Source organism: Mus caroli, unplaced genomic scaffold (genome assembly GCF_978045245.1).
Source record: "Mus caroli unplaced genomic scaffold, Mus_caroli_1 scaffold_3, whole genome shotgun sequence".
Taxonomy (NCBI): domain Eukaryota; kingdom Metazoa; phylum Chordata; class Mammalia; order Rodentia; family Muridae; genus Mus; species Mus caroli.
Genome location: NW_028227258.1, coordinates 23,285,293 through 23,299,743, shown reverse-complemented (window position 1 = coordinate 23,299,743; position 14,451 = coordinate 23,285,293). Strand labels below are relative to the sequence as shown.

General features: G+C 39.3%; 1 protein-coding gene across 2 annotated transcripts in view; it reads left to right on the top strand.

Annotated features, from left to right (window-relative positions):
* Positions 1 to 14,451, top strand: part of Ppp3ca (protein phosphatase 3 catalytic subunit alpha) — a 266,037-nt gene that overhangs the window by 116,890 nt on the left and 134,696 nt on the right. For both annotated transcript variants that reach the window (XM_021157311.3, XM_029475530.2), the window contains exon 2: positions 11,486 to 11,686. In XM_021157311.3, the coding sequence (XP_021012970.1) occupies positions 11,486 to 11,686 (201 nt within the window). The remainder of the gene's footprint in view (positions 1 to 11,485; positions 11,687 to 14,451) is intronic.

Here is a 14,451-nt window from a genome sequence, read left to right as displayed (position 1 = left end):
CATTCCTGTAGACTGGGGGTCATGGATGTTGGCAGGAAGATTGGTACCCTGTCTCTAGGCATAGGCTTGTACTGTGGGTGGATGATGTGGTGAGAAGAGAAGCTCTGCTTACACTGCAGGACAACTCTAATCAAGTGCATATGGCTGGAAATGCAAACAGGTACAGTTTTACCAGGAAACTTCCCACTTCCCAACTTCAAGTATTTTTTAAAGAAGGACTTTGATTTTAAATCATAATTGACAAGTTCATATGAAGGGTGAATGGAATAAAGAAAAAAAAACAGTTTAGGAATCTTATTTTCAGCAATATCCATTAAAGTATCCTAATGTTTAAATTCCTGTATGCATAAAAATGATGGTTTGAGTTGAGGAACTGGCAGGTAAGGCCTCCTGCGCTCTGTGCATTTCACATAGGAGTGTGTGGTTCTTAGAAATAGCCCAGATACAGTGGATGAGAAAAGATTTACTCACCTGAGGGAAGCAGTGTGTGCGTTTCTCCTATGGTGCTACCCTCAGGGCCTGTGTTTTCCTGCAACCTGCTGTAGGGCCTCTTGGGAGGAGAAGGGAGGGGGTAAGCAAGGTGGGGTAGGAGGGAATCTGGTTCACTTGGGGTTTTAGCTCTGTGCTAGGTCGGCTCCCTGGAGGGTGGCTAGGAGGCAAAATATTTCAATCCTTTCTTCCCTGTGATGCTTAATAATTACAAAGCCTTCTAGGTTGGTTTTATTTCTGAAATTATTTTATCCTATATTCAAACATGGTAACTAGGTGGCATTCTTAGATCTGTATAGAATTGATATTATCATTTGGGAACATTTTTCAAGGACCTTTCAAACTGAAGGAGTTTACTCATTAAAAATTGTGATAGTTGTTGGTGTTTTGATCTCAGAACATTGGGCCAATAAGTAAGCATGATGGCGCAGGAAATGTGTGCTGTTGGAGTTTCAGTCAGTGAGAGCATCCTGTGTAGAATAATTTACATTGGCCTATTTATTTTTGTTTCAGAGAATTCTAATTTTATATTTATTAGATATTTTAAAATTAAAATTTACTGTTTCCAACTCCAGTCTAGGTAAAGTCTTTGCTCATCTTGCATTTTTTGGGTTGTTCAGTTGAGGATTTCTGCATGGTAGAGCATGCGCTGGACTTAGATCAAGTTTTGGAATCCCAGGTAGACTTCATTTCTAAGGGATAATTACCATGCTCAGAGGGATCGCCTCCTTTGGGAAATAAATTCACCATGTCTTAGGGAATATTTCTTTGTTTATTTTATCGTTTTAATCTCCTGTGACATATTTGTCTAACGAAAAACAAGGGAAAGTCTATACCTAAAATGAATTTTTTTGTGTGTACTCTGTGTGCATGCGAGTGCGTATGCATAAGTGTGTGTGTTTGAGGGTGCACTGCAGTGCATTCATGAAGGTATCAGAGGACTGTTTGCAGGTCTCACTACTGTCCTTCTACCAGCCTGGTAGAAGGTGGATCCTAGGGATTGCATGCCAGTGTTCTGTATGTAAGTGCCTCTACTTCCTCAGTCATGTCTCAGACTCTAAAATAAATTAAATTAAGGTGTTTTTTCCTTAAATTCATCTTAGTGCAGTGACTTTTTGCTTTACTTTATGTTTACTACTCTAGAAATGACTATAAACACCATTGGCTAGAATATTTCATTATTTCACTTAGCACTGAAATTCAATAGTTGTTCTATTTCTTGACATAAATGAATGCAGATATTAAATGCTTTAGAACTTACTACCATAGGATCATAAAAACAATTCCTCAAATATATATTTTATTTTTAAAAGGTCTAATTTGACTTTAACTTTTATTAAATATTCAATATTTAATCAAAATTCTTAAATTAGAAATTTAGTATTTAAAATCAGCAAATACATTTTTGCTTTCCTGATAACCCTATATGAAATTATTCTTAACAGATTAACCAGCCAAATAAAGACATTGGTCTTGTGTATATACATTTTATTCTTCTAACAAGAAAACATTCAAGTTCACTCTTATTTTAAGTTTTTCAACTGTGCTGAAATCTTTTGAAACAGCTACAATAAGTCCTTTTCGTAAAGGAATCATGTTGAGTCATTATTACATAATTTTTTGTATAAGACATTTGCAATTGTAATAAATGAACCTCCCATCATAGTCAAAAGTTAAGTTGTTTTGTGATAGAACCTCAAAACTGCCAACAGAGACAGAGTGGACTCTCACCTGTTTCCATTCCTTGGGTCCTCTAGGCATCATGTTGAGGGAAAAAAACAAAACACATATGAAGGATTAGGAGTATACACACTTTGTCATATTTTAATGAAAATTACCTTAAAATTCAAATTATAGAAGTATTTGTTGGTGGTATTCTTGTGTTCATTTTCTACAATTATTCTTGAAATAGTAATTCTTTTATTTAACATCTGATTTTTAAAACTTACCTCTTTTTTGTCATATCAAGGCGTAGGTTTCCTCACGACATTTCATACATTTATTATCATTTATATGTTGGTCTCTTTTCTTCCCTCTCCATTTCTCCACTACAGGTTCCCTTTCTTTCCTGAAGGAATTCTTGTTCTGTCCTATTGAAAAATTGCTTGGAAGACATTTTAGAGTATAGTTCAAAATGTACTGTTTATAAGAAAATTGCTTATTTCAGTAAATGCTTTGAGCACCGCTATGCCCTTTTATGAACACTTTTGACATATTGCATAAAACCTCATTGTGCTGTATTTGCATTTCAACAAACAGGAATACTGAAGGAGGTCTTCAGTTTGCTAGAGAAGTGATTGGGACCCATGAATGTTGACTGAATATATTTTAAGGCTCAGGACTTGTGGGTGATCCTTAGAGGAAGTGGATGAAGAGGATGTTGCTGGGAATGGATGATGTCAAAGATAAATGAAAATACCAGGACATTACTAAGTTGGAGTTTTATTTATAGGTGTTTAAGCATGTGTAGATTTGAGAGACACTATCTTCAGTGAAAGTCTGATATTTTCAAATAAGGCAAGTGAGTAGCGTCAGTGTGACTAATGTAGCCAGAGCCCTGTTAAGTTGTTCTAAGGGTCTGATTCTCTCCCTCAGACATGGTTTGTTTATCTTTGCACATACATACTCCGCACACAGATAAACTGAGAATTGTTTAAAGCTCTATGTAAATTAAGCTAAATCTACCAGTATGAGAACACAAAGTATAGCTTGGAAGACTCAAGTATCTTCCTGTATATTTCCCTCCCTTATTCTGAATAGGATCACATTTCACATGTTGATGGTTTGTTAACTGGCATTCTGTATTTTCAAATAGCCAAACTGATCAAAACCCACTACCTTACCACCTTAAAGCAGAATACTTTACTCTAGGTTCATCTAAAAATGAGGCAACTAGTTACTATATACTTCCATCAAGAGAAGGAGCCTTTCTTCAGATGGGTGCATTCTTACTACCTGCAGCTTCCTTGTCTCTTCCTTTCTTCCTTAGTTTTGGTTTCTAACACTTTTCCAATTGCCTCCAACAAAACCTGCAGTGCGCCATGGACAGGGTCAGCTCTTCAGAGTCCGTGTCAGCTCGTGCTTGCTGTCTGTTACCCACTTTCCCCAGCTTCACTGGCTAACATGGAAGGTAATGCCTAAGTAGTTCACAGATTCTTATAATTGATGAGTTAGTTAATATGAAGCAAGAGGACACAACTCAACATTGGGTCTCTAGAATCCTGAGACTCCCCTTATAGGGGTCAATTCAGTGAACCCCAAATTTGGTAACTCCCCTATAGAAAATGAGGGTGGGACCAAGTAATGAGTTACTAGGTAGAAATAAAGATGATAGAGAGAGTAAATGCTTTGCATTTAAGCATAAGAAGGAAAAGAGAGGAGAAGGGAGCGAGAGAGGAAGGGAGGGAGAGAAAGTGGTAGAGAGGAGGTATTGATGGATTTTATGAAAGAACTATATCTATACCTACCAAGTCAGTGGTGTGGGCTTCACAAGAGAAGTTTTTAAAAGCTTCATTTATGTATGATATATATATATATGAAATATAATAAAATACAATCAAATCAAACATAATCGTGTGTGTGTGTGTGTGTGTGTGAATATATAGCTTGGAAGTTGCATTGTACAGACAATATGCTCTATAACCAGGTTCAAGGATTAAGCAAAGTTTAAAAAAGTATGTGCAAACACAGTAGCTTGATTCCATGTTTCTTAAAGAATGTCCTGTTTGCAAATGACACTGCAAGGTTGTTTATGAGAGTCCCAGCCCAGGTTAGGGTGAGAGAAGAGAAATAGCTGGTTAAGTCTAGACTCAAAGGTCACCAACATTCCTGCCCATGTGAGTATAGTTTATCTGTTGTTTTACTACTGTGTCTGAGATAGCTCTTGGAAAAGTGGAAGCTGTCTCTGGGAGTAGCTTGACTTTGTCAGTTGCTTTGGATTGATGACTGAGCAAGCAGGAAATGTGAACTGCCCTTCCCATATCCTGTAAGCCAGTCCTGTCTTTCTATTCTGCCAGCTTTTGATTAGAATGAAGGTGGGTGATATACACAAATGCCCACAAGATTGGATTGCCAATCTAAGGAGGTCAGGCCAGAACGTGTTTTAAGTTGTGCCTGACATGTGATATCCTTAAGCCTTTTTCTTAACATGCGCTGACCTAAGTATCTCTGACAGCTCTTTTTTCAGAGTCACCATGTGAATTATGAGACAAGGGCTCTTCCTATGCATGCTCTGGTTATAGAGAGGGATGAAATGAACATGTCTGGGCTTGCAGTGGCGTTTCACCTGCTCTGTTTGATCCACTGGTGTGATGCTTGCTTGCAGTGAGGGATGGCGAGACAAAGCAGACTGGCATTCTCTATACACTTTTACTCATGGCATAGACCATTAGGACTCCATCTGTGCTTTATGCTAATATTGCCACGGATTCCTTTTCATTAATAGTGTGTAAGTTTGCCTCTAAATTAGCTAAGAACTCAGCATTCGATTCATGATCCTGAAAGAGATGCAGAAGAAGAAGAAAAGCGTGTGAAAGGAAAGTGTACAAACGACCATTTAGTGTCTGTGCATGATGTCATGTACATCATTTTAAATGTTCTAGTAGCTGAGTTCTTAAAAAGTAAGAAGTAGGAATAATTAATTGTAATCCCAAATTATATTTATGTTATTAAATAAACATCTTAATTTAATATTACACATGCATATGCGTGTCTATCTATCTATCTTAGTGGGGTGATTTACATACACACATTGTTGTACTTTGAATGTGAACTGTCCCCTTTCCACTGCTCCAGGCTGTGCATTGTGTGTTTGAATGCTTTGTTTCCTGTGGGTGGCATTGTTTGGGAAAGTCAGAGACTCTTTAGGAAGTGGAACCTCTCAGGAGGAATTGGGTTCCTAGGAGGTAGGCCTTGAGATTTTATAGCCTCAACATACTTCAGGTTCATGTCTCTTTGCTTTTTGAGTGTTCCTTTTGTTTGTTTTTCTCTGCCATGATGGACTGCATCCCTTTGTATTTTTGAGCTAAAAATGATAAAACCATTCTCCTTTAACTTGCTTTGCCAGGGTGTTTTGTTATAGCAATGGGAAAGTATCTAAGACACCTGCACAAGCATATGCTAGATCTTTTAAATGCCGGCTTCTTATCAACTCCCAGAATACCTTGTTTCCACTTTTCAACCACCTGTTCCTGTCAGCACCATGGCAAGGAACTCCTGTCTCGGGGTTAAGATACTGACATAGAAATCAGGGGACATTGATGACAGCCCTGGTTTTCGCACTGGGTAACCTTTTGATGATGGATCAACTTAACTTGCCTTTGTGTCTTACTTGTAATCTCTTTTACTATCCGTGAGTCAGGATTGATTGAGTTGAAGTTTTTTTAGTTTGCCTCACAGCCCCCTAAATAAGGAGCAATTTGGAGATGGGATCTGTGCTTAGTATGCAAAGGGTCACATTACGTCCCTACAATGACTAAAAATAAATAATTTAATATGTTCTGTGTATATGAGAAGAAAATAGAACTGGAGCCTTAGGAGAGTGTGTGTGTGTGTGTGTGTGTGTGTGTGTGTGTGTGTCCCTATATGCTTCACATTCATGCAGTACCCATGAGTTTCAGAAGAGGGTATCAGATTCCCAGCAGCTGAAGTTGCAAGCAGCTGTGAACTACTCAGTGTGAGTACTGAGAACTCCCCTCTGGTCCTCAAATGAGTAGCAAGTGCTCTCAACTGCGGAGTCAGCCCTCTTGCCAATGGCCATCCACAGGGGTTTGCCATCAGTGTGGTGAAGAAAAGCTAAGCCTGCAGTGTTTAGGCCTTTTCTCCTTTGAGAACTTGGAGTGCTTGGGGTTTTAGCTCTGATACCACTTAAGGGTTAAAAACTAAGTAAAGCATGATCTCTTAAGACGTTACTAAGGCAAAAATATTCTCTTGTCACCATTTTATGAAATATTCCTGAAAGAAGTCCTGCAGCAGATCTATCCCCCCCCCCTTCTAGTGAAGTGGTTACCATGACTACGAGGCTTGGTTGTTTCCTTTAGCCTAGTGGGAATCCCTTCAGAAGTGCATGGAGTTCCTCAGATATGAGAAGCAATAGTTCTAAGTACTAGGATCAGGCCCAAGAAGCAAGAGCTCATGGATGGCTGCTAACTCACAGTTTGTTTAAAACCCATTTAATTCAAAACCCAAAGACTGGTAGGTCTTTTATTTTTGAGTCATGGTCCTTGTAATCAGCTGGGCCCAGGGATCTGGGTGCTCTTGTTACTGAATCTTCTGGCTTGGTGGTTTTGTGGTGACTGTAAAACTGATCACAACTTTAATAGATATAAAGACTGATAATGTTTCTCCATATCATACAGCCGAGCCCTGGTAGAATCAACAAATGGAAAAGAAGCTATTCTATCTTTGTCCAGTGGAGGTGAACCGATTTAAGGCAGTTTTGTCTTGGTAATGAAAGGATTGCATCATCCTCACCCCATATCTCCCCGAGTATTTGTCTGTGTTACTCATTTGAAGATAAGAAAGTGACATTTTGTGGGAATGGTGTTCTTGCAAGAAGCTGGGTGTTCTCATTTCTCTATAGGATGTTCCCAGGAACATTTATTCTGTATTTATATTTAAGGCGATTACAAGAAAATTGTCTCAGCAAGATCTAACACAGATCTCAGTAGCTATTGATGAGTTTTAGTAGCGATCAGAAATGTCATTTCTCTGGGTCCAACCCGTGTTAGAAAAAGCAGTTAACTATAGTACTCCAAGTGAAGGAAGGAGGAGAGCCCCAAGTTTATAACATAAAGCACAGTCACTTTCACAATGAGTTAATGGGAAAAAATATTCTCCAAGCCCATGGGGTTCTTTGGTCCAAATAGTTTTTGCTCAACATTTGGCACCAGTCTTCATGTAGGGCTCTAGGTGAAGAGAGAAAAAGCAAACACATGTGACCTTTGAAAGGCTGGTATTTTCTTTCTGTGAAGCCTAAAGGTGCACAAATACACAAATATTAGTCCACTCTTATTTTTGTTCTGGAAAACTTCTCCCTGGCCTTCAGCCTCTCTGTATATCATTATTGGCACCACAGTAGTCCATCTTGGCTCCTGCAGGCTTTGCCATCTGTCTGACCGCTGAGAGGCCCGGTCACACCAGCCTTCCTTTCTGCCAGTGGGAACTGGGGCCCTACTATTGGCTGTTTCCCTCTGTTTCCTCTTCCTGTTGATACTGTTTGGAAACAGCCCCCAAACCTCCCATCATGTGGTTTTACTTCAGCCAAACCTATTGGCTAAAGGCTCTTGCTGCCCAAGCAGGGCAATCTGAGTTTGTTCCCTGGAACCCATGTATAACAGGAGGTAGAGAGCCCACTCCAGGAACCTTCCCTCTGACCTCCATGGGCATCTCTGCCCAGGTCCAAACACACACACAGACACACAGACACACAGATACACAGACACAGACACACACACACACACACACACACACACACACAGAAACACACACACACACAGAAACACACACACACAAACGATAAAATGTAGACACTAGAGAGTGAAGAATGGAGCATCAAGTGTTCAGTTCATTTTGGCCATTGAGAAAGCTGAAGTCTGAAAGTCAAATTCCACAAAGGGCCCTGTCCTGGGTTTCTTTTTTGTGTCTCAACTTAGATATTCAGTGAATTTCCCATTGAATCCTTTGCTCTATATAAATTTAACAAGGTCACCACTTTCATCCCTCTGACAGGCCTCCTCTGTCCATCCTGTGTACCTATCCATCTACTTGACACCTTCACAGAGCCACTTAAACATTCACAATTACAAAACTTGAGCCTTGGGAAATGACTTATTAAAACCAACCAACCAAACAACCAAACAACAACAGCAGCAACAACACAGCTCTTGCCCTTGCCCCAAGAATCTTTTTGAAGTCTCTGCTTTTACACTCGTCCTATCATCTATCAGATGTCCTCTTGAGTTATGAGTTGGTAACTTTGAGGAATGGCCAGTATGATATCTGTGAATCTCAAAACATACATGAAGGCTCAGGTTAAAACAAACAAACAAACCAACAAAAAACCCAACCAACCAACCAAACAAAAAAACCAAAAAAAAAAAAAAAAATTGGGAGACAAAGACAAATTTGCTAGTTTGAGAGAGGCATAAAAATATAAATATAGTGAGATGCTGTCTCAAAAAAAAAAAGAAAGAAAGAAAGAAAGAAAGAAAGAAAGAAAGAAAGAAAGAAAAAGAAAAAAGCAAAAAGAAAAAGAGTGACCACTGACTTGTCTCTGTGCTTTCTTTATTCCAGAGTGAGTATACATAGTCAAGTGCTTGTGGTGGTCAGAGTTCAGCTTTTGGTTCAGTGCCTCGGGAACTGGCCACCTGTTATTTCAGATAGAAGTTCTCTTTCTGGGACCTCGGGCTCACAGATTGAGGTTCACTGTAAGGCTGGCTAGTTCACCAGAGCACCTGATGGATCCTCTTGTGCAGGAGTGTCAGCTTTTTGTCAGTGCTTGTAGTCAAACTCAGCCTTCTTCCTGGCTCTGACAGACCTATCGCCCTCCACACTTGCCTAACAAATATCTAGGCAAGAAGTATTGGCAATGGCTAAGAAGTTCCAAGCTCCATGACCTAATATTAATATCCTCATTTTCTGTCTTCTGTGAGCAATGGCTGTGCACTGACATTCTGCTTCCTGTTTTGTAGCTCAGTAGATTCCTTTGAAAGTTAAAAAAAATTGAAAAAAAAAAGACTGTTTTGTCATAGGAAAATTGTTTATCTATTAGAAACAACTCCCAGGATCAGAATTTCAGTTCTAAAACGTGACTTACTGATTGTTTTTTTTTCTTTTTAATGAATATGCATTGTCTTGAGGACTTTTTGGAAGCAGTGTAGTTTAATTGTTAATATGAGTATACTGGCATCAGATTGCCTAGATTTAAAGTCAGTGAATTTACACATAAATAAGTAGGTGATTATATTGGGCAGTGTGCTTATTTAATAATCTTGAACCTCAGGTTGCCCACACATTTATGTTTTAGGGACTCAAGGAGTTTATATGTAAACACATGTACCTATGCCTTACTAGGCTTACAGTTTTCACATCCTGTGTGGTTTTATTACCTACGCAAAGCCTGGCATAAAATAACAGTGTCGTAGCTATTTGATGCTGCTCTGGCTGTTTACTTTAGTTATTATAACACTCCGCAAGTGGACATAGCAAATATCTGAAGCTAGAGGAGGCGACTTAATTTTCCCAAGGTCATAGAGCTGAGAGTTCACAGTTAAGGTTTATAGCCAGGTTCCTTGTACAGGTCCCCAAATCCTACTGGTCACCCATGGAGTCTGTAGCTGCCTCTTCCTCTCCTCTGCACTGACACATGTCTGTGGTTGGATTGTTAGAAATCCAAAGTTGCAACCATGTGTAAAAGTTCATTTCCTGGTTTTAAAAAAATATATTTGCAATTTCTATAAAATAGAGATTCTACACATTTCATGACCTATATCTAAGTCTTACTTCTTTGAGGAAGTATATTGTACAGTAGGAGAACAGATTTTTTTGTTTGTTTGTTTGTTTTGTTTTGTTTTGATTAATTCTTTTCTGCTGAGAGAAGAGTCTTAATGAAAATACTCTTTGGAACGTGGGATTGTGGGTATGGCACAGGCGAGTTCTGCAGGTGGCATCTATGAATATGAGTTGTCCAGGGGATGACTTCTTGTGTGACATAGATAAATAATGAGTTTGAAAACAGCTCCTATCATAGCTTATTTATCAGAATTCCTGTCACCATCTCTCACAATGGATCTTTGACTTTTCTGGCTTCTATAGGAGCTTGGTGAAAGAGTGATTTGTCAGAATGAGCATGTAGCCAGTGCCCTCTATCCCCTCTACCTTATGGTTTTTGACAGATGTCTTCACTCACAGGACCCAAAGCTTTTGGGCTAGATTGTCTGGTCTTTGGGCTCCAAGGACCTTTCCCTCTGCCACCAAACCCCAGAGTTACAGATGAGTAACCACGCCTGCCTTTGTATGTGGTGCTTGGGAAGCCTAGTGTAGGTGCTCATGCTTCCTGTGCAGGGGTTTAACCATTGAGCTACCTCACCAGTTCCTTCTTCACTCTTCACAACGTGCCTTCAGTACACACAGACACACAGACACACACACACACACACACACACACACACACACACACACACACGCACACTTGCTCTTATCAGAGTCCAGAAGTCAACCCCTGGTGTAATTCTTCAGGAGGCTCTCAGCCTTGCATTTTGAGACAGCGACCTGAGACTCACAGGTTAGCCTAGCGTAGCTGAACAGTCATCACTGATCCTTAAGGCACTTCTGGTCTCTGTCTCCCCATGTTGGGATTTTAGGCATAGTTTACCACTGTGCCTAGCTTTAAAAAAAAATTGGTATAGGGCCTTCAACCTTGTGTTGCAGCTGCTTTATGGCTGAGCTATTTGATGCAATTTTAAATGCAAATTTGACCTTCCTATTCAAGTATTCAGTGCATTTTTGGCCTTTGCTTTAAACCATTTGTTCTTTTCTTTAATCGTAAGTGGTCAAAGGTAGACTGACTGAGTTGACTCAGTGATGGAATTTTATTTTGTACAGATCTACTTGTCAAGATGCCTCATCCCTTCCATTGGTCCAAACAATGGGGTGGGTTATCAGTGGGAATTTAGGATCTGTTTTTATTTATGGCATCAGGGATTGCCCAATGAGGAGCACGTGGTCATATAAACTCATTCGGGATCCTTCATATGCAAGCAGTAGTCCTGACTGAGAAGGCCTATAAGCCCCTCTTTTCCATGGTCACTAATTATTTCTCAAATCAATGGAAGAAGTCAGTCTCTAACTCTTGGTAGACTCTGAATGTGTGTTAATTTGAGCTTGTATTAAAAACAGCAATATCTGCTTAGTGGTTAGTGGCAGTTTTGGTGTCCGCGGTCCTTGGCCTGTTGTTGATGAGCTTTGGTTAATGTAACCTTTTGACTTTTTCTTGCAGCCGTTCCATTTCCGCCAAGTCACCGGCTGACAGCAAAGGAAGTGTTTGATAATGATGGGAAACCTCGTGTGGATATCTTAAAAGCACATCTCATGAAGGAGGGCAGGCTGGAAGAAAGTGTTGCATTGAGAATAATAACAGAGGGTGCTTCGATTCTCCGACAGGAAAAAAACTTGCTGGATATCGACGCACCAGTCACAGGTAAGGCCCAAGCATGGAGCCCACTCTACAGCAATCACTATATAAGTCTTCCCTACCAGTGAGCCCTCAGACACCTTACACAACATCTGCTTTTACCATTGAATCTGCATTAAGGGATTAAGGATATCATTTGTCCATTAAAAACATTTTGATTTGTACTTTTTGCCTACACAATTGAATTGCTGTGATCTCAAAAATGATGTGTAACAGTGTTGGTACAGATACTCAGTTGATTGACAGTGTTCTATCAGCAGAAAGCCTACCACAAGGCAAGATTCCTTGTGGTGTCCTCAGCCTTCTACAGAGCCGGAGGAGGCCATGTCTGAGGGAAAAGAGACTGAATGGTGTGCCAAGGATGGTCTCTAGACTATATACTCTCATCAGCATCTGGGAACTTGTGAAAATGTAGACTCTCAGGTTCCCCTTGCAACGACTGAGTCTGGGTTTCTGTGCTCAGGTCTACTAGCCTCTGTTTGATTAAATCCTCTGAGTTGTTCTGGTCCATATTAAAGTATGAGAGAATACTTGAGCCTCCTTCCTATGGCATTGTACCTAGGGTTACTTCTTTAATGCTCTTTTTTTTGTCACTTTTCTTAGAAAGTTAAATATTTTATTGTAAGTATGCTCCTCGTGCATCATAAAAATGAAATCTTACTATAAGACAGCACCTATTACCCAGAGAATTTAATCTACTGTGTATGGAGTTTGCTGAGAGTATAGGCACTTATTTTCAGTGGAGGTAAAAGTGTTTATTTTTATTTTTTAATATTTTAATCTTGGCCCAAGAAAACATTTCAGTGGAGAATATTTGAAAGGAAAGGGACATGAAAAGATTTTTATATCCACTTGGGTTTTTCATCTTCTGAGTCTTCATATACTTATGCTATTGTTATTCAGGTCTATTTTTGCATGGGACAATACCACAGGGAAGAGGTTCCCTGAGTGTCAGAATAGACCTTTGCTGATTGCAGAGTACTGAAGGATTCTCAGTCCAAAGAAATTGACCTCATCCACAGTTTATTTTTGGTTAGCAATTTCAATGATGATGGAGGTTAGAGTTTGGTAGCAGAAGGCATTTGTTTTTTTGAGATTGACTCTGTGTTGGGCCATTGTTACTAAGTCATACCACAAGCCTACACTGTGCACTTCCGAGTCAGCCCTAGTTTCCGTATTATCAGATGGGGTTCTGCATTATTTCCTGCTCATGACACAAGGACGTGATGGTACTTCCCTTTCTCCCGCACTGAAACCCTAAAAACAAAATGAGATAAAATTCATAATTTAAGACTACTAAATAATACACAGCAGCAAGAATATCTTATCACTTGATTGTAATTGCCTTATTATATTAATGATAATGCATAAGCATTAGATAATATCTTTCTGATTATGTTTATTTGTTACTATAAGAATAAATGATACAAGATTTTATTAGGTTTATTTTTCTCTCCCTTTCACATGATAATGTGCAGCTTCCAATGAAGACTTGATGTTAAATTCACTAATGAGCCAAATAGGTATTAATGGAGATGTTAAGTATAGCTAAAAATAAACATAAGATAATGTTTAGGGGAATATGTTCTCTGGAATGGCCCAGTCACCTCCTCTGTGTGAGTAGTTGCCCTTGGAAGAAAACAGGAAGATTGTGGAAGAACTGGGTGTATGAGGTCTTATCTCTGAGGTCTAATCCTGTGTGTAGGCTCAGGACACACCTGGCTCCTCTAAACAGATTCCACAGGACACTTAAGCAGTTTTCAAGACAGAGATTTGAAGCTACTTGGATCTCATGGATCATGAAACGTTTTATGTGTTTGCTGTGGTCACTACTCCATTTTACTCTGAATATAAAGATACAGATACTAGTGACAAAGACACTGGACAAAAAGGATTTATTTAACATCCAGGTAAATGGGAGAAAAGCTTTCTATCTAGGCTGCTATACAAAAATATCTAAATCTAACTCATTTATAAGCAACAGAAATCTACCAGTATATTGCAAGATCATGGTGTTAGAAGATTTAATGTTCCTGGTAGGTCCTGCTCCTTGGTTCGCAGACAATGGCTTCTCCTGTGTTCTTACATGGGAGAAGGAAGGGGGGCCCAAGTCTATAGACACTGAGTGCATTTACAAGGCCTGTATAGTACCATTCATGAAACCTTCCAGAGTCTCTCATACTGGATATTAGATTTCAGCATAGGAATCTGCAGGAGACCTATGTGTTCAGACCTCAACAGGTACAGTAAGGAACATTCTCTAACCTATGACTCTCTGAACATAAACTAAAACATGGAAAAATTGGGGAAAAGTAGGGCAGATGGATCAAGGACATAGAGAAGCTTTTCTTTTTGTTTGGAGTAAAAGTGAAATAATAGTAACTTGGAATCTAGACTCCTCCCATATCTGAAGCCTTCTGAGCAACAGGGAACCATTCAAACTTTCAAGAAACCAGAACATGTCAGACTTTTGGATTAGGGATAGTCACCCCATAAAGTCACTTCAAATACTAAGTCCAGGAAACCTCTCCAATCAAGCCTTCCGGATGTAGGGGTCCTGGACCTGACTTAAGACCTTGGTAATGTTTTATGATATCTGGTGACCTTATTCTGAGATTTTACCCTATTTGGACAGCTGAGTCTACCAGATGATATTTATATGTTAACCTAGAGTTTATTTGTTTAGATAATTGAATCAGCCAAGTTATATTTAGTTTATACTTGAAAATTTTCATAATAAAGTATCCTTTATAGAATTCTGATTGCCACCC